Raw genomic sequence first — 23691 nt, 5'->3', positions numbered from 1 at the left:
AGAGTAGCTAGAGTAGATGGGGGAAAAGAAAAAAAAAAACAATCACTTCTTCCCACATGCAGGCCTTTAGGAGGGAGAAGCAAGCTTTCAACCACATTCAAAGCTCTAACCACATGGAGAGACTGCCATCTTAATTACTGGACTGAGGCTGTCTGTATTGTCTGATAGTGCTATGAAATGTTGCAGGGGACAAATAGCATGGCTGAATCTATCTGAAAGGGCAGTGGAAAGTGAAAATAAAGCCACAGCATGACTGCAGCCACAAGTGGAACCTCCTCCTCATGTAGGCCACATCATCCATTTTCTAGGGGTATCACCTTTTCCAAGAGGGCCCATGCACCTCCCAAGGATAAGAATTATTAATACAGAGGGAAAAAACAAGGTTTCAGCTTGAGGGAGGGCTTGTATCCTGGCCAGCCAGGGAAGTGGGATGATAAGATAAGAAGAATCAGAGAACAGGGAAATGCTATGTTCACCCGGTTCACTTGTTCATGCCCCACTGCTCTGGGATGTGGTGTCCCCTGTGTCTCCACGGCTTCCTATCAACCTAGACTTCCCACGGCCCTAGCTGAGGTGAGCTCCGTGGACAGAGGCCTCTGACCTAGCTTCTACCCACATAATGCTGGGACAGCACGAAGGGGGTGTTGCTCAGAGAACTGTCCCCAAAAGAGAAGAAATGGGCATTTGCATAAGTGTATGTTTGCGAGACACAAATGTACCTGAAAGGAATGAGAGGAAGTGAGAGCGAGCTTCCTACCCACTGGAAAATATCCCCTGCTCTTCAGGTTCAGCTGCCGATGAAGAGGATGGGGAGGAGAGCCGTGGGCGTCTACCACAGGTCGGCTTAAAGCCAGCCATGCCAGACAGGCTCAGTGGGAACCGACTGGCCCCTGGCAGGACATTGAGCAGACTCTTCCTATTCTTCCCCAGCTGAGGTGCCATGGCCAGACCCTGGCAGGTCCCACAGATTCTGTTAGTCATTCTGGTGGCCCTGGTGGCCCTCACATACCAAGCGAGGAGGAAAACCTTTATAAGTGTCCAAGAAGTACCTGCATCAGAAACCTATGTGATAGCCACCATGCAGTTTGTGACCAATGAGTTCAATAAGGAAAGTGACGACAAGTACAGCTTCCGGATTGTGCGAGTCCTGAAGGTCAAGAAGCTGGTCAGTGGGCTCCTCTCCCCTCTCCTCAACATGCCCCTATGCCAAGGGACCATTGGCACTGTGGAGCAAGTCTACTCAAGTGAAATTTAACCTCACTTAGTGTGAAGTGGGCTTTTTAAGAGAAACAACTTCACTGGAGAGGGTAAATTTAAGTCACTTAAATGATGTCCAAGACCAGGGGTCAGTACATTGTGGCCCATGGGCCCAAACTGCCTGCTTTTGTAAGTCATTTCATTGGCTCCCAGCCACATCAGGTATGTCATGTCTGCTGCTTTCATGCTACAATTGCAGCTAGGTACTTAAAACTGAAGCCACATAGCCCACAAAGCCTAACTGTTTACTCTCTGGCTCTTCGTAGACAAAGGTTACAGATTCTGGGCATAATTTAGGTTCTCCAAGGAATGGCTTTGCCCACAGAGTGCCTTCTGATGAATTCTCCTCAAATGACAAAAGCAGTCATGGGAGTCAGACAGTTAGGAGAGCGAGGAGCCCACCACTATGTCCAGGACAGGGTCTTTGACCTTGGGCACTATGGAAGGAGTTTCTGGCTCCAGATGCTATGGAGAAGGAGAAGAAATCCTTTTGTGTCCTTGACAATTGCTTCCCACAGGTTACTGACCACATGGAGTATCACTTGAACTTAGAGATGCGGCGGACCACCTGTCAAAGACTGGAAACTGAAAACTGTACCTTTCAGGAAGGAGAGCTTTACAAGGTACTGGTTAAAAGCCCATTAAATCAGAAAGAACTCATTTTCAATGGGGTTTTCCTGTGGTATTAGGATGACAGGGTGCAATTATTGGGGATATATTTAAGCTTGCTTAAAAAGAATGCAGGATAACACCTGCTTTCTCAAAACAGAACAGTAAAGGTGAGAGTGACCCAGATCCTGCCTGATAGGCACTGCTCCTTTGTTGCTAAAAGAATTACGGGGAGGTTGGAGGGGTTCAGAGGGAGGAGTTAAGTGGCTGAGCTGCAGGGGGACACTTGGGGGCTGAGGGAAGTAGTTAATTATTAGTAATATTTTAGCAGCCAGTGGGACCTCACTAGTACACCTGAAGGAATATCTGAACATCAGCCTGACATGAGCACACAATCACTCAGCTACTGCCTCTGTTCACTTCATTCAGCAGTGTTGGAGAAGAGAAGAAAATGAGTTCAGAGACAGTTGAACTGGTGGTAGGAGTGGGCTGAGGTGGGGCAGGACAAACCTGCAGGCATGTGTGTGATCTGCTGCGGAGCCACACCCCCCCAAAAGTGGCTTCGTCCCCTATATACTTCATTCCCACCCAATGTTGTCACATCCCAGGAGGCTGGCCAGACCGTTATTGTTACAGTGTGCATAGTCAGGGTGGGCCCACATGAAAGTCTCAAGGTCCACAAGCTATGAAAATTACTTCTCTTTATCCAAATGAGTTAAAATGAGGAGGATCCTATGTCCCACCTAGAATAGTCCTGATTTACAACCAGCTTCTTAGTGTAATCATTAGTGGCATCCACATTTGCTTATAATATGTCTGGTTCATAAATTATATGATAACTCTAATTATAATAGCCTGGGTGTTCTCAACACAGAAACATGTTCATCCATGAACTCCCTCCTCACTTTGTGCACAAATAATTCTTCAAAATCTCGCAAGGTAGAATTTTTGGTCCTTCTCTGAAAAGGATCATGAAATCTATGAAAAAAAAATTGAAGATGATAGTAAAATTACTGTCAAAAAGTTTTTACTTCAAAAAATTGAAGTAAAATTAGAGGATCTTATTGATGTGATGGATTTGATTGGTGGAGTTAGTATTCTGATGTCTATTTTAGGAGAAATGTAAATATTTAAGCTTTCCCCCCAAACACATACATACACACATACTCCCTACCCTGGGCTTTTTAACAACAAAAGCAGTAAAACAAAATTGTACTAAGAAATTACAATAATATGCATAATTTGTTTATTGATTTGTCATTATGGGAGGAGAGGACATGAAAAAGAAAAGGGAAATCTTGAGAGAGAATAGGGACAAGGGACGGAAAGAAAGAATGTGATGAATGAGTGCATGGATGGACAAATGAAGGATGGGAAGGAAGAAAGGAAAGGTGGATGGATTGGGTGAAAAGAAGGTGAGAGAAAGGAAGGATAGATGTGTGGAAGGAAGGATGGATGGAGATGGATGAGAGAGTGGCTGGCTGGCTGGATGAAGCCAGGACAGGCCAAGTAAGGAAAACTGTGAAGTAAACAACACATGAGTAAATTTAAGAAGAAAAGACAATCAGTGAATTTGTGCAAGGTGAACATTTTATTTCTAGTCTCCAAGTCTAAGTACAAATGGAAGGACATTTTCTGGGATGATCTCAGCCATAATACTATCGGGTGATTGAAATAAAAATAAAGATCAACCTATATCTAGATTGGAGGTGTGGTGAGGTGGTGCCATTTTCCCCATCCACATGTATTATACCCCCTTCTTTCCTGTTCTAAATTTTCACCTTGCATGTTGCTCTTTTTTAAATATTGCTTTTGTTTTTTAGCAAATTGAGTGCTTCTACTCAGTGTTTGTTGTTCCCTGGTTTGAAAAGTACAAAATTTTGAACAAAAACTGCACCAATGGCTAAGTGTCCTGGAGCACACCCCTGTGATCACTACAAGTGGAAGTATCCTGCCATAAATAGTAATTCCCAATATAGAAAATAAATGTCTGTTCATCTATTCTCTTAATGTTCTTAATATGTATAATTCCACTTTTCCCCTAAATTCTTTTGTTCATAATAACACATTCTGAAGGTCCTCTGGGCCAGGGCAGTGTTGGGGTCCAAATGAGGTGACATGAGTAATTCCTCGCCTGATAGCAAATATAACCTGTATGACAACAGAACTTCAAACCCATCCTCACATCAAGTAGGATTCTTTAGATTTTACAACAAAATGGAGAAAATATGAAGAAAGAGAGGAAGGAGGGAAAAAGTTCTAAGCTACTTAATTGAATAACCAAGAGATATCGACAATATGGTATCTCTGAGGGTCCAATGAAGAGTATCCCCTTCCTTGTCTAAAATACAAAAGAAGAAGAAATAACACAAGTAACTAAAAAAGATAAAGGCCTTTGTTACTGATAAGGACTAGGTGGAAGATGTGTCTCATTTTTACAGGAAAGAGCTCTTTCTGATACTACTGTCTAGAAATGGACTTACACCCCCAGCATCAACAACGTTGGACCAGAGAAGTTCTCTTCATAGAGAGTTCCTCTCCCAGAGTTTCCAAAGAAAACGTGTGGCCCAAGTGGGAAGGAGGAGGACCTGGGCTACAATGGCCAGTTTTTTCTTCCCAAGTAGACTAAGCAGATTCGTTTCTCTAGGAGAGGAATGGTTGAGGACAGAGAAACCAGGAATACTATGTTAAGGGGCTCCTCTTCCATGGATGGAGAATAAACATTCCCCACCCAATAGCATGGCTCAGGATTTTAAACAATGTCACCAGGCTCATCTCTCCACTCCACTTCCTCCATGTGGTATCAAGAGGGATGCCATCAGCTCACTGGGTCACATCTGTTCTCATTCACATCCCTGAGCAGAGAGGAAAAGCTCATTCCAAAGATCTCAGGCAAAAGCCTGGGGGCTTAATATCACTGGCAAACTCTATGTACTGTGGAACACATACACACACACACACACACACACACACACACACACACACACACTCACACACACACGACATTTATCTACCTGAAGAGAGAGGAAGTTGGGATATTTATGTAACAGCTCTAGTCAGTTATTGGCTGCAGGGCAGCTCCTAAGAGCACATTAATGCCCTGGAACCTGTGGCCTGGGGCTGCTCCAGGACAGAGTAAGCAGCCAGAGATAAAGGGACACAGATGCTGGCATTTGGAACACGGGCTATTATACACAGAGGATAAGACATGAAAGGATTTAAGTCCAGCACCAACAGGATAACTCCTCACACATGTGAATTGTGAATTGAGATGCACAGCAGTCAAACCAAGTTTTCACAAGTTAGACATAGCCCAGAGCTTTGAAAGAACAATTTTTTTCCCACCTTTTACTCCCCACACCAGAGTTCTGGAGTACTCAGGATCCTGTTTCAGGTGGGCCCAGGTGGGATTCCCCTCCACCAACTACCTGGGAAAATGCTAACCTACAATTTTCTCATCTTCAACTGAGAATAACAGTACCAATTTCTTGGAGGTAGTTATGAAGATTAATTATGATAATACATGTAAATTGCTTAACACAGTATCTAACACAAAGCAGATATTAAAATAAATGTTAACAATTAGTAAGAATATTGGCATTAGCAGTAAAATTTAATATTGATCACTCACTCAACTCTCTTCTGGCATTTTTGTTACTTTGTTGGAAGGCAAGGATTATTATCCTGAGGGAAGATTAAAGGGAAGGTAAAACATTTGTGCTCATTGATCTTTCGGATTTCTCAACCCAATGAGTTTTTTAAATATTTTTTTATTTTGAAATAATTGTAGAGTCACAGGAAGTTTCAGAGAAGTCTCTTGTACCCTTCATCTACTTTCCCTGGTTACATATTTTTTTCAACTTTTTTAAATAATTATAGAAAAATATCACAACCAGGAAATTGACATTGATACAATGTGCATGTGTCATTTTGTCACGTGTAAATTTGTGTGACCACTACCAGCAAATACAGAAGTATTCCATCATCACAAAGATACTCCATATACTACATCTCCCTTTCCCCCATCATCTCAAACTCCTGACAACCACTAATTTATTCTCCATCTCTATAATTGTGCCACTTCTAGAATGTTATATGAATGGAATCATACACACAGTATGTAACCTTTGAGATTGGCCATAATGCCCTTGTTATTTCATGTATGAATAGTTTATTCCTTTTAATTGTTGAGTATTATTTTATGGTATACTATGATTCAACAGTTTAACTATTTACTTATTTTAGGATGTGTTTGTTGTTTTCAAGTTTGGGACTATTACAAATAAAGCTTCTATGAACAATTGTGTACAGGATTTTTTTTTGAGGACATAAGTTTCCATTTCTCTGGGTTAAATGCTCAGGAGTGCAGCTTTTGCATCATATGGTAAAACATATTTTAGAGGTTTTTTTTTTTTTCTTTACAAACTGCCAAACTATTTTCCAGAGTGGATGTATCATTATGTAATGTTCCTCTCTATACCTGGAAATTTTCTTTGCTCTGAGGTCTACTTTATCTGATATTAATATGGCCTGGACTACTTTTTTTTTTGTTTCCATAATATAACTTTTTTCATCCTTTTACTTTCAACCTACCCATATTATTATATTAGAAGAAGTTTCTTGTATACAGCATATAGTTGAGTCGTTTTTTTTTCAATTCAGTCTACGAATCTGTGTCTTTTAATTGCCTTATTTAAGCCACTTATGTGTAGTTTGCACATGCTATTTAATATAATTATTGATATGTTAGGGCTTTAATCTGTCACTTTACTATTTGCCCTGTTTGTTCTGTTGTTTTTGTTGTTGTTGTTGTTTCTGTTTTCTTTATTCTTTCTTCCTGTGAGTTACTTGAACATTTTTAAAGAATTCCATTTTTATGTATGTATACTGTTTTTGAGTGTCTCTGTTTTCATAGTATTTTTAGTGGCATTCTAGATATTACATTATAGATACATAACTTGTCAGTCTACTGGTGTTGATATTTTACCACTATGAATAAAATGTAGAAAGTACCTACTTTTACATCTCTTTATCATTCCTCATTTACAAGTGCCTTAAATATTTCTTCCATATACACTGAGAACCACATCAGACAATGGTATAATTTTTGCTTTTACCATCAAACATAATTTAGAAAACTCAAAATAACAAAAGCATATTGTATTTACCCATATTTTTACTTTTTGTGTTCTTCATTGCTGATGTTCCAAGTCTCCTTCTTTTATAAATTTCTTTCTATTTAGAGAAATTCTTTTAGCTATTCTTTTAGGTTAGGTTTTTCTGGTGCAAATTCTCTTAGTTTCCTTTCATCTGAGAATGGCTTAATTTCCCCTTCATTCCTGAGGGATATTTTTGGTGGATATAAGATTCTGCGTTGAAACAGTTTTTGTTTGTTTGTTTATTTTCCTTTCAGCACCTGAAAACATTGCACCACTTCTGGCCTCCATGGTTTAAGATGAGAAATCTGCTGTCATCTAAATTGTTTACCCGCCACCCCACAGGTAAAGAGTCTTTTCTCTTTCACTGCTTTCAAGATGTTTTCCTGATGGGCTATCAATTGGCTCTGTGGTTAGAGCACAGTGCTCATAACACCAAAGTCACCCATTCAATTCTCACATAGGTCATTGAGAAACAACAGCTTGAGTTTGGAGCTGAGCCACCGGTGGGTGGCCGGTTTGCTCAGTGGTTAGAGTGAGGTGCTCATAACACCAAGGTCGCTCCACAACTAGATTGAAAACAATGACTTGACTTGGTGCTGAGCTGCACCCCCCACAAATAGATTGAAAGACAACGACTTGACATTTTGAAAACACACACTGTTCCCAATTTAAAAAATAAAAAAGATTTTTTTCTTTGCCTATAATTTTCAAAAGGTTGACTCCAATGTGTCTTAGTGTGGATTTCTTTTGGTTTATCCTGTTTAGGATTATTTCAGTTTTTTAAATCTGTAGATTTAGGTATTTTTCCAAATTTGGGAAGTTCTCAGCCATTGTTTTTTTAGTTTTCAGCCCCTCTCTCTTTTCCTTCTGGGACACCAGTGTGTTAGATCTTGTGTAAGGCTCTGTTCATTTCTATTCAGTCAACTTTCTCTCTGTTGCTCAGATTGGGTAGTGTCTATTGTTCTCTCTTCCAGTTCACTGATTCTTCCTCTGTTCCCTCATTACACTGTTGAGCCCATCCATTGAGTTTTGTATTTCAGTTACTATATTTTTCAATTCTAAAATTTCCATTTGTTTCTCCTTTATGTGTTCTCTTTGCTGAGATTTTCTATATCTTTGTTGAAACTTCCTATTTTCTATATCTTTGTTGAAACTTCCTATTTGTTCATTTGAAGTATGTTCACAGTCGCTCATTGCAACATTTTTATAATGACTACTTTAAAATCCTTATTAAATTATTTCAACATCTCTCTGTTAATATCTGTTCTTTGTTTTTTCTCATTTAAGTTGAATTTTTGGGGGCTGTTAGTAGGACAAGTGATTTTCTAATAAAACCTGGATGTTTTCATATTGGAACTCTGGATCATATTTATGTCTCTTTTAGCAGGCCTCCTCTGACAGTGATTTGATAGGGAAACAGGGCACTGCCTCATTACTGTAGGATGAGGCTGGAATCCCAGGTTCCCCCACTCAGTCTCTGTTGACAGAGGTGTTGGGGGAGGACTCTTCATCATAGCTAGACAGGGGTTTGGGAGTTCAAGCTCCCCACTAGGCCTCTGCTGATACCACTTTGATTGGGAAGGCAGGAGTGCCTCATCACTGCTTCCCATATGTCCCTTCTGACATTAGCGGGGAGAAATAGAAGTCCAGGCTTTCCACAAGTCCTCACTATTGTTACAGGGAGTTGGGGGCTTATTGCTACCCAATGGCAATAAAGTCCTGGCCCTGTGCCTGGTCTTCTCTGACACCACTCCAATGTGAGTGTTGAGCTCCTCATTATAACCTCAAGAGAGTGAAGTGGAGGCTCCCTAGTCAGCTTTTGCTGAGTGCTGTGGAGCCTCATCTTTTCTTTTGGTGTTTAGCTAGAGCAGAGCAATTATTGTCAAAATGTTTTCTGTCCTGATCAGCTGCCCCTTTCTTGGCCCTATGGCTAAACAGAAGAAGCATTTGTTGAGGCATTTTTATCTGTATATGTTAGTACTTCCAGGTTGTCAGTTTCCTCAGCACCAAGTCTGAGATATAAGAAGCTAAAAGAAAACCAGTGTATCAGCTTTTTGAGGGTGCTGTAACAAATTATGACAAACTTGGTGGTTTAAACTGCAGAGATTTATTCTCACACAGTTCTGGAGCCATGAAGTCTGAGATCAAAGGTTTCATCAAGACTGTGCTCCCTTCAGGGATTCCAGGACAGAATACTTCTTCCAGCTTATGGTTAGTAGCTGCTGGCATTACTGAGCTGTGGCCACATCACTGCCATCTCTGCCTCATCCTCATACATCTTATCCCCTATGTGTCTCTGCCAAATCTCTTTCTGCCTCTCCTTTATAAGGAGACCTTTCTTGGGTCTCTTAGAGGTCAGGGCTTGTATGCCTCAGTCCTATTATAGATGTAAGCCTTGCGCCTTCCCTTTCTAGTTGCCATTTATAAAAGCAAGGTGGGTGGGTTGGGCAGGGAGAGGTCTTTTCAAAAATTCAAAGCAAAGCCAAAGTTTGGTAAAATATTATAAAAAGAAAAAATAATTTTCTGTTGTTTAAGCCACGCACGTGGTATTCTGTTAAGGTAGTCCAGGCTGATTAATAGAGTCAGCAAGGAGAGTTCACTCTAATCAATGCTATTGTGTCAAATATTTGCTATTCAAAAGATCCCTAAATGACAAACTTTGGCTTTTATATAACTTTGGTTTTTATAACTTTTACATAAGATTGATACCATGTTGTAAAGTTTTAGGATTTTTTCCTTGTACTGAGTTTTTTCTTATAACTAGGAAGTTATGAAATGCTTAAAAATAATGTCATGATATTTATTGCTGTTTTTCTAGAATTGAATTTCAATATTATAACTGACCTGCATTTTAATGAATAAAATACTATAATTTAGCAACTTTAAAAAAAAAAAAAAGATTAGAGTGTCAATATGAAATTACATAAAATAAAGATATAAATAAAATAATTAGGCCACATATAAAAAAGTAAGAAATTAGAGGTTAAGGCTTAAATCAATAATTAAGTAACGTTATGTAAATTAAGTAAAACATTTTAAATGTTAGAAGATCCTGAGTAAATTAGCTAAAGGCTGGACATACACACATCCTATTATCCATCAATTCCACTCTTAGGTATGTACCCAAAAGAGAAATATGTGCATATGTCCACCATTAAGTGTGTCCATACATGTTTATTCTTAATAGCTAGAAACTATTCAAAAGTCCATTATCAGTAGAATGGATAAATTGTGGTGTATTCACACAATGGAATTCTACACAATAATAAAAGTGAACTACAAGTACACACAACATGGATGAATTCAGGAATACGTTGAGTGAAAGAAGCAGAAACAAAACAATGTATACCATATGATTCCATTTCTAAAAGTCCAACCAACAGGCCAGACTCAGCTAGGATGTTAGGATCTGGACAGAGGTTACCTTTCGGGTCTCGTCACCTGTATCATGGAGGTAAGAGTTGCCGTTTCATAGGGTTGTCACGACCAAATGAGATAAATAGGGCAGCAGGCCTGTGTCAGTCATTCATTCAGTCCTCAGTGATGTCAGGTCTGCAAAACTGGATGCTTCTGTCTTCCCTCTTTTGTATGCAACAATTTCAGTACCTTTAACCCTCACCTCCATTCTGCCTTCTCCCTCAGGGTTCTCAGGTGTATTTGAGGTTCTTGCTTGTATGTTTATTCTTCCCATTTGGAAATCCTCTCTCAGATTTCCATTATGACTGTGTTGGTGGGATTTCTCCCTGAAGAGGAGACCGACTGGTCCAGTGGTATGCTCTCAACCCACATCTACTCCCCGTATCTGGTCCAGGTGCACCTTCTCTTCTCAACAATGAGTCACATGAGGGAAGACACCATAAGTCTCATCCCACCAACAAGGAGCACATGAAAGGCTCAAGAACTCTCTGTGAAGAGACATTCCCTCACCTGCCTGAGGCTGCTGTCCTTAGAAAAGTCTGCTTGCAAATTTGGCCTTGGCTGGAGTATGGGAATTTGGATGGTAAGCAATTTCCCTACACTGATATAAAACTTTCTCTAAATGATAAAAGGGACTCAGTGTGTCTATATCATTTTTACAATGTGATTTATGCTGAACATTTGCTTTCTCTGTGGGAGTCTGAAATTTGGGTCATGTTAGGCAGAGGTTGACTATGTAAACAGCTCCAGTGAAAATCCATGGCACTGAGTTTCTAACGAGCTTCCCTGGTAGACAACAGTTCACACGTGCGACCAAAAGCATGTCCTATGTACCTACACTGGGAGAGGACTCCAGAAGCCTGGGCCTGGTTTCCTGGAGCTCCTCCCCATGAGCCTTTTCTCTTTGCTGATCTTGCTGTGTGAGCTTGCACTGTAATGAGTCACATCCATGAGTTCAGCTCTGTGCCGCGTCCTTGGAGTCCTTCTAGTGCATCACTGATCCTGGCTGTTTGCTCTTGGGCACCTCAGACACACACACACAGACATGTGTCAGTCAGAGTTGTATGTGCATGGGGGAAAAATAGAGCTCCCCCAAGCTCGGACCAGAAGTCAGGATGTGCCTAAATAATGAAAAGCCTCAGAGATATGGGCTGAAATAGAAAAAATTATATGATTCCCCTAAAGAGTTAACAATCTTCTGCTCAAATTGCACCAGCCCCATAAGAACTACTGAATATGTACATAAGCGAGTGTGAGTGTGAGAGAGTGTATGTGAATGCATGTTTGCATTTATATGAATGTGTGAGTGTGCACGTACGTGTACTGTGTGATTGCATGTGTCTATGCTATGTGAGTGTGTAAAAGTGTGTTAGTGCACATGTGTGAATGTGTGCATATGTAAACGGGTTGTATTTGTGTGTGAATATGTCTGTGAGTGTGAGTGTGAATGTGAGTGAGTGTGAGCTCAAGTGGGTGTGTAGCGGGACCCTGCTGAGGGCGATGAGGTCCTTCCAGAAGTCTCTAATAGAAAGAAAGTGCACAGCATGACCGTCTAAGTTTTCATCAAGGATTTTTGCACAAACACATTTAGACCTCCACACAGGAGTTGTTCCAAAGCTGATAATAGTTCATCCAGGGCACAGTGTACATCAAAAAATCACAAGTGAAACTCTGTGGAAGGAGAAAGAACACAATCATATTTCACAATCATGCTTTTAAGGCAAACAAAAAGCTCCTGTCCTCTTAGGTCCTCACTGGGGAGCCTGTACACATCACCGAGGCTGCTCACTGACCACATGGGTGGGAAGGATCTGCTCACAGTCATGAGGTGGGGGCAGAAGGGGTGCAAGGCCCAGAAGAGGAATGTCACCTGGGGCTCCCCCTGCCCTGCTACTTGGGACCTGGAGCACACACACCTTGAGAGCCCTACCCCATCCTGACCCCAATCCTCTACCTGCACCCAGGCACAGGGACACCCTCATATCTGCCAGTAGCTGGTGCCACCAGGAGGGACCAGGAAAAGTGTGGGCAGAGGCTGGAAGACAAGGAGGCAATTGGATAATCCTCAGGGCCCTGGAGAGTGTGAGCCGAAACCAAAACAATGTCCTGAAGGAAAGAACATGTTGCTTCCACTGAGGGCCAGGAATGGGCCAGGTGATACAGAGGGCTGGGACCAGGACTGTGCCAGCTCTGACTCAACTAGAGAGCCTTTCTCCCACCCCCCACAACTACAATGGCCTCAGCAGCCATACCACTGTGTCTCGCTCTGCTCCAATGCACACAGCTGGAAAAGCTGTCGATGTTCAATTCATGTTAATTTATAAAGATTACTTTTTTCAGTCTTGATCAGGAGTCACTTCTCAAATAACTGCCACTACACACCTTTTTCAAATTCTTATTGCTCTGAATGGCACATGAACGACTTTTTGTGCTGTTCCTCTTGCACTTGGTCCGGCTAATCTTCACAGTGACCAGATACTCCACTCCCGTAGTCAGCTTCCAAGAAACAATGACACTGTTAGTTTTGACTCAAAGCATCCAGTTGCTGACTCCTTCCAGAAAGACTGAGTGGAGAGTTGAAGCCCCATGAGCCACCGTCCCTGTGCCTGGCTCACCCACCAAAGCACATTTCCCTCCCCCCCCTCCAGCTGGGGGATGCACAGTGACACCGCGGCCCCTGGTCACCTGACCCAGCACGTGTGCAGCCATTGCCTCGCTCTGCACTGGCTTCACTGGTGCAGCCACAGGTGGGTCTCACCTGTCCTCCTTGTAGTCTCAGGATGAGGGAGGTAACACATCAAGTTTGGCCACCCAGCAGCCCCAGAACACCCCAGACCTGCACACATGGTCCTTAGAATGCATAGAGCCTACTGCACCTTATTCCTCGGTTCTTCCAGTCCCTTCAGCCATGTCTTCTCTCCCTACTCTCCTTCCCAACCAACCTAATGGGAGGCAGTCCAGCAATACAGTTGAAAACACTTCGGAATCACACTGATTTGGAGCAAGTGTTCCCCATCCACGAACACTGTGACCTTAAGCAAGTGTCTAGCAGCCTCAGCTTCCTCACAGAGTACAAATAATAACTATGCCTGCTCAAGGAGTTGTTACGTGGGCTAAAGAGAAGCATGCATTTCACTGAATGCATAAAATGGATTTTACAGTAACTTAATAATTATGAATTATTAAATGTTTTACTAAGTGTTGGGAACATTACTCTAAAGCAGCAATGAAATTGGAAAAGTGTCAGAAGAGAAGATGTAAGAATTGTGCTTGAGTTCTGGCTTTAGCCCCTTCCAACTCTATTACCCTGGCCAAGTCCCTCCACCTCCGTGAGTCTCAGTTTTCTCATCTACAAAATGGGGAGAACAGTGCCAATTTCCTCGTATTGTGTATGTGAATGGTGACTACATAAACTATGTAGAATGCATGCCAGGGCCCTTCCTGGTTTTGTGATATGTCTTCTTGCACTCATATTCAAGTGCAAGGTACAAGGTTTAAAGATGTGAGGGCAAAAAGACTGGGAAAGCCTTGGTGGCAGGTAAGCCCCACACCCAGAAGTGAAACTAATAAATGGTTTGTGTTGGAAACTGGGCTGGATTCACCAATAACTATGTGGACGACAGAGTTCTACCCGGTGAGGGGAGAAGCTCCTGGAAGTTCCTGCTTCGTTGTCCAAATGCAGTGAAACCAAAAAGAAGGCTTCCACTCTCTGGAGTCGCCATAGAGGGTGAGAGTGCTCACACTGGCCCTGGGAGGAAAGCACCCCTAGAAAAACCTCAAGGTATGTAGTGTGGCAGGGGGAGGAGGCCTGAAGGCAGTACCACCATCCTGGTCCCTGCATCCAATGGAAGAACCTCAGGATGCAGGGCTCCCGAGCTCTTCATCAAAGGATAGTTCCATGCAGGCATTGGTATCTTGCAGGGCTTGTGACAAGCACTGTCATACTGACCTTCAGTATAGTCTGTATCTATGAAGAAACTAAAACACTGGCCATAAATTTAACTAACATTCTAGTATACGAAGTGTTTTTTTATTCATTATTAGACTTGACTGTTAAATAACAGTAGGAATACTCATAATACAAATAATTTTACAAGTGCTGTTTCACTCGTACTTGGCCTATTTTGCAGGTGAGGTAAACTGAGGCCTGCAGGGCATGGATGGCACTTGACCAAGATCCCACAATTAGGAGGATCTGGTCATCAAACCCAGAAGGTGCCCACCTCTTGTACCCCTCTCTGAGGTACTAGGATAAACACAATTATGTGGTAACAGGTATGGATATGCCCAGGGAGTTTTTGTCCCAGATCACCCAAATACCAAGGGGCACAGTCACTCTGTCAATTCATCCATTTGAATGACATCAAAAGTTTGCTCACAAACAATTCTTTCAGAGTTAGCTGTTAATGACAACAAATGGATTCCACAAGACAAGCCTCCTCAGATTCTCAGATTTATTCTTGGGAAGACTGATGGGGAGAACAAAAGAACTTTGGTTGAGGGCTGCCACCTTGTGTCCAAGTCACCTCAATGTTCTTGGCCCGGATGAGCCTCCATCTTGCAGCAAGTGTGCATTACTGAGCCAGGAATAGCTGATGTCTCATGCTGTGACACGAGGCCCATTTGTCACAGTAACACTGCCTGCCCCTCTCTGCACCCCCATCCTGGCTGGTTTCTCCTATTCCTGCTGCCCATCTCTGATCAGAGCCCTTTTCTCACAGTCAGTTATTTTTTCTTAATTCAGTTAATTGAATTAATATGTAGCATTGCCTTTGCCCTAGTTTACATGGTTTACTGACAAGGAGAAAATTCTGAGATGTTCTAAATTAAATTACTGCAGCCACAGAGTGAGGTAAAGAGACAGAACCGTTAGTCTGTTAAAGGCTGCAGGCCAGCTAACAAAAGACTGCTCATATTCCTTCTAAGTCTGTTGGAATTTCAGATTAATTTCCAGGTGGCTATTTCCACAGATTATTTCAGCCAAGCACCATTGGACTCCTGGAGCCTCTGCTTCTTGTTTGCATGTGGGCTTTCAGGACTCCTGTCCCCAGCCGATCCACAAGAGTGGACATTTCTTCCCTCCTTCCCTCTCTCTCTCCCTTTCTTCTTTTCTCCCTACCTCCCTTCCTCCCTCCCTCCTTTCCTTCCTTTTAGTTTCAGATGTACATGGACATTTTTTTTTTTTTGCAAACTGCACCTATCCCAGAGCTGGCCTTGCTTAATTTTCTCCCACTCATTTGCCTATAGCTAATATAAATTCTTTCAGATGGCTTACATCTTTCTTTCCCCTACCCCCTACCTGATGTATAAAAATGCTTGCAAACTCCAAGACAATTGTAGACATGTATGTCTTTTCAACCTAGCCAACTGCTGGTGGTTGGACTTCATGCCCCAAGACTTATTCTTTTTGGTGAGCAGTTTTGCCTCAGTAAAAGCTTTCTTAAAGACTTTCTGCCATGGAAGTTAATTTTTTTTTTTTTAACATTACTATCTGATTGTCATGTCCCTTGCAACACAGGCAGTGAGTGAATGAGAAGGGGCCGGGAAGGGTTAAGAAAGTAAGAAAGAGAAATCAAGAAAGTTATGAAACAGGGCCCAAGGGTCTCACAGCCTCAAAGGACAGAGAGCCCCAAATTGGGCCGCCCTGTGGCTTTTATTGATGCTCACACAAGAAAACAACATTGTTTTCTCCAAGGTCTGTGAATTTCACACATTTATACTAAGAAACTGATTTGAACTAATTACCCTTGCCTGCAAGCAGCTGAACCGTCAATTTCAGGATATACCTCCCTAAGAGACAAAACCTTTATGCTGAAACTTACTGAAATGGATAGATGGAGAACTGATGTTATTATACCATTGAATCTCTTCCCAAACAGGTTGTGGGAAGGAATGCAGCCACAAAGGCAGAAGCTCTACTTAACCAGGGGAAGGTGGGGGTTTATGCCCACCTCTATCAACCCCACGGGTTTCCTGCTGGTCCCCACTCCACTGTGCTTGGCTTGAGTTGTCCCCCCAGTAGGGAATCTTACTCGTCATTGGCTGACCACCGATCCTCCGTGGCCAAACAGGGAGACATAAGGTGCAAGCACAAAGGTGAAGCAAAGTCCCTGAAAGGATTAGTCTCACAGACTCTTTCTTTAGGGGTAGGTACGAGGGGACAGATGGGTAGACTGCTGCGTGACAACATCTGATCTTAAGGGGAGGTTAAACCAACAAAAGTGATTTTCGAACAACTTTTCTTTCCTGTATCATCTTTCAATTGACATCAGAAAACTTTATACGAAAAACAAATAAAAGGAGAAACGATGTGGTTGAAGCCTAACCCTTACTCCCTCTGCTCTCCTCCTGCCAAATAACTCTCTGTGTAATTCCAGGATTCTGTAGAAAACAGCGAGAAAGTCCAGACTTAGATTTTATAACCCTGAACATGGCAATATTATTGTTGAGGGGAACCTACAGAGAATGTTTATATTTTGCCAAATGAGACCGTTAAAGAAAGCAAAATCATCCTCATTTGCTTTCACTCTGGTAGGACCTCACACCCGGATGAAAGACAATTCTTACCAAGGGAGAGCAGATGAGAACCTCAGAGGACATTTTTGCTTCAGACTAAGAGTAACAGGGTTAGGGATTCACTGCAGTCCTTAGACTAGCACTTTGGAAGCATGGCTAAGGCAACTCTGGGGTCTGAACCACTTTAAAGTTCACCCATTCCAAGTGTAGTCACTCCCAACTTGGTGAAACAACCCCTTGGTTCTCTCTGGGAGCCACACCATATCCGCGTATGTGCAAATGGGCAAGAATGGGGGCATTGCCCACATCTGGATAAACTGAGGCACAAACCTGCATATGGCTTTGAAGTAGCTTGTCTACTCGAAATAAGTAGGTGTCATTGCTCACATTGTTGTAGTTTTCAATGAAGAATTTGAGTGTTGAATTCATGTTTTTCTTGCTCATGGACTTCTTCTGGAAGCCTCCCCACCTTTGAAAGTGACCCAATTTGGCCACCAGGACTAGGGCAGCTAGTAGCAGCAGCAGATTTCTCCAGCATACACCTCCCATCTCTGCAGCCTCAGAAGCCTCCTATTCACTGCACCTTCCAGGGTGGGGGGGTGCCAGGCTCAGGATTGCTCGCTGTCCCTCGATGGCTTTTGCCAAAATGGGCTTTCCCAGGAAATGACTGCCTGTATTTAAACAGAGACTGAGACCAGAACTCCTTCTGTCCAAGGCCCTGCCCACAGTTTGACTGAAGGACTAGCCAGGGAAGTCTCCCTGTGTGGCTGCCCAACCCATTCTCAGGTCAGGCCATTCTCTACACCCATTTGGTTCTTTGGTGATTCAGGAAAGCATAGTTTCTAAACACCTGCCAAGATGAGTAAGACCCTCTCCCTGCCTTCACACCTAGCAAGGAAGAAAGCCCCAGAACAGACATTTATAGTGCCATGCAATAAGAGCTAGTGTATTGGACAGAGGAGAACCATTTGTGAGAATGGAGAAAGGCTATGGAGAACTTAATATTTGAGCTGGGATATAAGGGATCAGAGAATGGAACAGGGTGTGGTATATTCTGCTTACCTACCTTGGGTTCCAACTATCTAACTCAGCCATTAACTACAGAGGGTGCCAAAAAATGTATACACATTTTAAGAAAAGAAAAACTATTAAAATTGTAGTACTCAATATATACTGATAACAAAAGATGAATACAAGTCATGTTTGACTTCTGCAATTACAAGAGGTGCTCAAAGTGGTTACCATCAGCGTCCAGACACTTCTGATTATGGTGAACTACTGCTTAAGCAATGTTGACCAAACTGTCCACTTGTATACATTTTTTTGGCACCCCCAGTATTATCTGTGCTTCTCTATAGAATCTCTTTACTCACCTGCCACCTACTCACCATAGATTTCTGCCTGCTGGATCCTACTATGCCTGCAGGCTCTGGCACCAGCCTTTGCTATCTTGGTATGACCCCAGCAGAGCTTTGTGAGGTAATCCTAGCCTCCCTTTGAGAGAAGAATACACTGTGAGCCTTATTTAGAAGGTAAGCGTGTGGTTTTGATGGTTGCCAGATTGGGGGGGGGGTGTTGAAAAGGGGGAAGAGATTAAGAAGTTATAAAAATTGCCAGTTATAAAAACAGTCACAGGAATGTAAGTACAGCATAGGGAATATAGTCAATAATATAATAACTATGTATAGTGTCACATGGGTACTAGACTTATTGGGGTGATCACTTTATATAAATGTTTAATAATTATGTTGTACTTTTGAAACTAATATAATATTGTATGTCAACTGTAATTGAAAATTTTTAAAATTATTTTTTAAAAAACGGAAGTTAATCACGCAGACCCCGGAAGGTTGGGTATTGCCTGTGTGAGATAGGAAATCCTCCTCTATCTTCTTTCGGTCTCTGGCTTGGTCTAAGATTAAACTGACCTAAGGCAGAGGAGCAGGAGAAAAGTACATAAGTTTTATTGAATTTTTACACATACATCGGAGTAATCACAAGAGAATGGCCACCCAAAGAAGTGATCAGAGCAGGAAGTTTTTTATTGTAAACAAACAATAAATTTGTAAAGCATTGACAAGACAAAGGGATTTGGGTATAGGTAGTAAGTGCTGAAGAAGTAGCAAGGTCTGTTTATATTGCCTTCTTGCCCTAAATTCCCTACTCCTAGTGATACGGATGTCTCCCTTCCTCCTGGTATAAGGAGGGCATATTCCACATATGTTTATCTCCTGTTTTCAAGGGAGAAGGGTGTAGAGAGGTCAGAGTGTCCTTCCTGCCTCTGCCATTTTCTCAAACTTCTTTAGCTTAAGATATTCAATATGTCAAGGTACCCTATTTTGGGATAGCTTATCCTGAACCCAATCACCTATACCCAGAAGCCCACAAGAGCTCCCTATTTTTAAAGCACTCATTAAAGTAGGATCTTGAATGGGGTCCTGCTCCAGAAAAAGAATGTTAGTGGGACAATTGATGAAATGTGAATAAAGTCTGCAGGTTAGTTAATAGTATTATACAAATTGTTAACTTCCTAGTTCTCACCACTGTAATTATGTGGGGTGAAGGGTATATCAGAACATTTATGCTATTTTTGTAACCTTTTTGTGAATCTGAAATTATTTCAAAATAAAAGTAAAAGTGTTCGAAAATAAATAAATAAGACATTGGACTGTGGAAAGCAGCATGATACACTGGGGGAAGCATGAGCCTTGTCATCCCAGGTTCAAATCCTATGTTGGGTGACTGGGAGAATTACTTAATCTCTCTGAGAATCTCAGTTTCTTCATAAATAATATGAGAATGGAAAAAACTACTAATCTTGGATTGCAGTGGAGAATAAATGAATATAGGCAAAGAACCTGTTCCCAAGTCAGTCATCAGTCAGCACCCAAGAACATCCTTTACATGATTTTTCTACAAATCTGAACCCACACACTGAAGCCTGTGGTCTGTTGGGCTCCAACCTTTCTGGACCCCAGACCACCCTCAATGTGAAAATTCTGCTAGGACCAGTCATATCCTTTCTGATCCTCTGAGCCTGCCTTGTAGGACTTGCCCAGCCAATGGAGGTGGCAGCTTTGGAATACCCTGAGCCTGAGCTGTAGGAATAGCATTATAAAGTGGATATATAAGGATTCTGAGTAATATGTGAGAGTGCTCAGACTTGCACAAACTCAGCCCACCCTGGAAATCTGGGATATGGCCTGTCAGACTGTGGACCTGAGGGGAAAAAAAAAGTTAACATTCACTGGGCCACGTTACAAAACCCATGAACAGGATTTCTGATCAAGATGGCAGAGTAGATAAACGCTGTGTTTTCTTCCTTCATGACCACATCAAAATTATAACTAAACTACAGAGCAACCATCATTGAAAATCCCCTGAAGTCTAGCTGAATAGAAGTCCTACAACTAAGGATATGCAGAAGAAGCCACCTTGAGATTGGTAGGAGGGGCAGAGATGTGGAACAAGCTGGTCTCACACCCATGTGTGTCAGTTAAAAATTGGGAGAGATATCTTGGTTGTGTAGGTCTCCTCGGAGGAACAATGGATCCCAGCCCTACACCAGACTACCTAACCCAGGTTTCCAGTGCCAGGAAGAATAGTCCCCACAACTTCTGACTGTGAAAACCAATGGAGGTTGTGGCTGAGTGACACAGAGGGCTGCTGGAGTCCCAGGCATTCCTGTTAAAGAGCCCATGCATGGACTTATTCACTGAGAGTCATTCTCTGAGCTCCAGTGCTGAGGCAGCAGCTCAAAAGGCACCAGGGACATAGAAGAACTGAAGTGTGTGGTTTCAGGGTTACAGATGGAGGGGCAGCTTCCTCCCAGATAGAAGTGCTAGCAGAGGTCATTATTTCTTTGTTGAGCCCTCCTGGCTTGCAGACGCAGGTGGCCACATATTTTAGTCTCCATCAACCTGACTAACACTGTTCACCTTGCCCTGGTGATTCCCTGAAACCTGGCCCATCCCAACTTGTCGACCCACTCAATATGTTTCCAGTGGCTTTTCTATACAAGCAGCCTGTCTTGGCTTATCTTGAGTGTTTTCCTAAAATCTCTCAAAGTTTCACAAAACCCAAAAAGCAACATTTGGCCTCTGCATGTCCCATAATTCTCCTTCTCCTTCTTCTTCTTCAATTATTAGTTTCAGGTGTACAAAACAATGTAAGAGTTAGATATTTATACCCCTCACAAAGTGATAACCCCCTCCCCCAATCTACTACCCCTCTGTCATCGCACTCAGCCACACTATTCCTTATACTGTACTCCACTACTTGTGAATACATATATACATATATATGTATATATATGTGTATGTGTGTGTATATATATATATGTATATATATACATATATATATAATTATAGTTGACATTCATTATTATTCAGCTTCAGCTTCCGCTTCGGGTGTACAGCGCAGTGATCAGGCATCTACACAGTCCCTGAAGTGGTCTCCCTAATAAGACAAGTATCCATCAGATACCCTACAAAATCTTTACAACATTATTGATTATATTCCCCAAACTGTCTTTCGTATCTCCATGGCAATCTTGTGGTTACCGACTGTGCTTTCTAATCCCCTCACCTTCTCCCTCATACCCACCCCTCTCCCATCTAGCAACCCTCAGTTTTTCCTCTATATCTCTGAGACTGTTTCTGATTAGTTTGTTCATCTATTCTACTCTTTAGATTCCACATATAAGTGAGATCATACAGTATTTGTCTTTCTCTGTCTGACTTATTTCACTCAGCATAATGTTCTCTAGGTGCATGCATATCATTGCAAATGGTAAGATTTCATTCTTCTTTATGGCCGAGTAATACTGCATTGTATAAATGTACCACAGTTTCTTGATCCAGTCATCTACCGATGGACATTTCGGTTGTTTCCATGTATTGGCTATAGTGAATAGTGCTGCAATAAACATAGGGGTGCATAAATTTTTTCGAATTAGTGTTTTGGATTTCTCTGGATAGATACCTAAAAGTGGAATTGTTGGGTCACAAGGTAATTCGATTTCCTTTTTTTTGAGATATCTCCATACTGATTTCCATAGTGGCAGCACCAATCTGCAATCCCACCAGCAGTGCACAAGGGATACTTTTTCTCCACATCCTCACCAGCACTTGTTGTTTGTTGAGTAATTGATGATAGCCATTTTGATTGGTGTGAGGTGGTATCTCATTGTGGTTTTTATTTGCATTTCTCTAATGATTAGTGAGGTTGAGCATTTTTTCATATGTCTGTTTACCATCTATATGTCCACTTTAGAAAAATGTCTCTTCATGTCCTCTGCCCAGTTTTTAATTGGGTTGTTTGCTTTTTTTTTTTTTTTTTTTTTTTGGTGTTAAGTTGAATTAGTTTTTTTTTCATAAATTTTGGATATTAACCCCTTATCAGATATGTCATTGATAAATATCTTCTCCCACTCAGTAGACACCTTTTTGTTTTATTGACTGTTTCCTTTGCTGTGAAAATCTTTTTAGTTTGATGTAGTCCCACATATTTTTTTTTCTCTCATACTTCCCTTACCCAACGGGATATATCAGTAAAAATATTACTAAGGGTAATGTAATGTCTGCAAACTTTCTTCCTATATTTTCTTCTAGGAGATTTATGATCAGATCTTACATTTAAGTCTTTAATCCATTTTGAATTATTCTTGTATATGGTGTAAGGAGGTGGTCCAGCTTCACTTTTTTGCATGTGTCTGTCCAGGTTTCCCAGCACTATTTATTGCACAGACTGTCTTTACCCTAATGTAAATTCTTGCTTCCACTATCATAGATTAAATGACCTTATAGGCATAGACTTATTTCCAGGCTCTCTATTCTGTTCCATTGGTCTATGTGTCTGTTGTTATGCCAGTACCATGCTGTTTTGATTACTGTAGCCTTGTAGTATAATTTGATGTCAAGTATCATGATACCTCCTACTTTGTTCTTATTTCTCAAGATTGCCGAGGCTATCCGGGGTCTTTTATGGTTCTATATAAATTTCAAGATTTTATGTTCTATTTATTTGAAAATTGTCTTTGGTAATTTGATAGGAATTGCGTTGAATCTGTATATTGCCTTAGGCAGTATGGACATTTTAACTATATTAATTTTTCCTATCCATGAGCATGGTATGTGTTTCCATCTATTTGCATCTTCTTTAATTTCTCTCTTCAGTTTCATACTTTTCTGAGTACAGATCTTTTACTTCTTTGTTTTAATTTATTCCTAAGTATTTTATAGTCTTTGAAGCAAATGTAAATGGGATTGTTTTAATTTCTCCTTCTGATAGTTTATTATTGGTATATACAAATGCAACTGATTTCTGAATATTAATTTTGTATCCTGCTACTTTACTAAATTCATTTATTAGTTCTGATAGTTTTTTGGTGGAGTCTTTAGGGTTCTCTATATATAGTATCATGTCATCAGCATATAATGACAATTTTACTTCCTCCTTACCAATTTGGATGCCTTTTATTTCTTTTTCTTGTCTTATTGCTGTGGCTAGAACTTCCAGAACTATGTTGAATAGAAATGGAGAAAGTGGGCAACCTTGCCTTGTTCCTGATCTTTAGGAACATGTTCGTTTTTTCCCATTGAGTAAGCTGTTAGCTGTGGGTTTATTATATATGGCCTTTATTATGTTGAGATATGGTCCCTCTATTCCTACTTTCTAATAAATCGTTGCTGGATTTTGTCAAATGCGTTTTCTGTATCTATTGATATGATCA

General features: G+C 41.4%; 2 protein-coding genes across 2 annotated transcripts; one reads left to right on the top strand and one right to left on the bottom strand.

Moving 5' to 3' along the window:
- Positions 1–940: 940 nt before the first annotated feature.
- On the top strand, positions 941–3773 carry CST11 (cystatin 11). The gene is made up of 3 exons (XM_033094572.1): positions 941–1165; positions 1776–1880; positions 3690–3773. Exons 1-3 carry the CDS (start codon positions 941–943, stop codon positions 3771–3773), a joined length of 414 nt encoding a protein of 137 aa, XP_032950463.1.
- An 8256-nt stretch (positions 3774–12029) lies between these two features.
- CSTL1 (cystatin like 1) lies at positions 12030–17507 on the bottom strand. The gene is made up of 3 exons (XM_033094571.1): positions 17289–17507; positions 12825–12938; positions 12030–12113 (listed from the first exon to the last, which is right to left on the bottom strand). Exons 1-3 carry the CDS (start codon positions 17505–17507, stop codon positions 12030–12032), a joined length of 417 nt encoding a protein of 138 aa, XP_032950462.1.
- Positions 17508–23691: the final 6184 nt, after the last annotated feature.

The sequence above is a fragment of the Rhinolophus ferrumequinum genome, chromosome 23 (genome assembly GCF_004115265.2).
Source record: "Rhinolophus ferrumequinum isolate MPI-CBG mRhiFer1 chromosome 23, mRhiFer1_v1.p, whole genome shotgun sequence".
NCBI classification, from domain to species: Eukaryota; Metazoa; Chordata; class Mammalia; order Chiroptera; family Rhinolophidae; genus Rhinolophus; species Rhinolophus ferrumequinum.
Note: the sequence above shows the minus strand (reverse complement) of the source record. Positions and strands in the feature narration are given on the sequence as shown.

Excerpts from the sequence above, each read along its gene's own strand:
- CST11 (XM_033094572.1), top strand. The coding sequence starts at position 941 with ATGGCCAGACCCTGGCAGGTCCCACAGATTCTGTTAGTCATTCTGGTG. Across the intron at positions 1,166-1,775 it reads TCCTGAAGGTCAAGAAGCTG|GTTACTGACCACATGGAGTA; the intron begins GTCAGTGGGCTC and ends TGCTTCCCACAG. Across the intron at positions 1,881-3,689 it reads AGGAAGGAGAGCTTTACAAG|CAAATTGAGTGCTTCTACTC; the intron begins GTACTGGTTAAA and ends TTTGTTTTTTAG.
- CSTL1 (XM_033094571.1), bottom strand. The coding sequence starts at position 17,507 with ATGGGAGGTGTATGCTGGAGAAATCTGCTGCTGCTACTAGCTGCCCTA. Across the intron at positions 12,939-17,288 it reads TACTTCAAAGCCATATGCAG|CTGACTACGGGAGTGGAGTA; the intron begins GTTTGTGCCTCA and ends GTTTCTTGGAAG. Across the intron at positions 12,114-12,824 it reads GCAATAAGAATTTGAAAAAG|AGTTTCACTTGTGATTTTTT; the intron begins GTGTGTAGTGGC and ends CTCCTTCCACAG.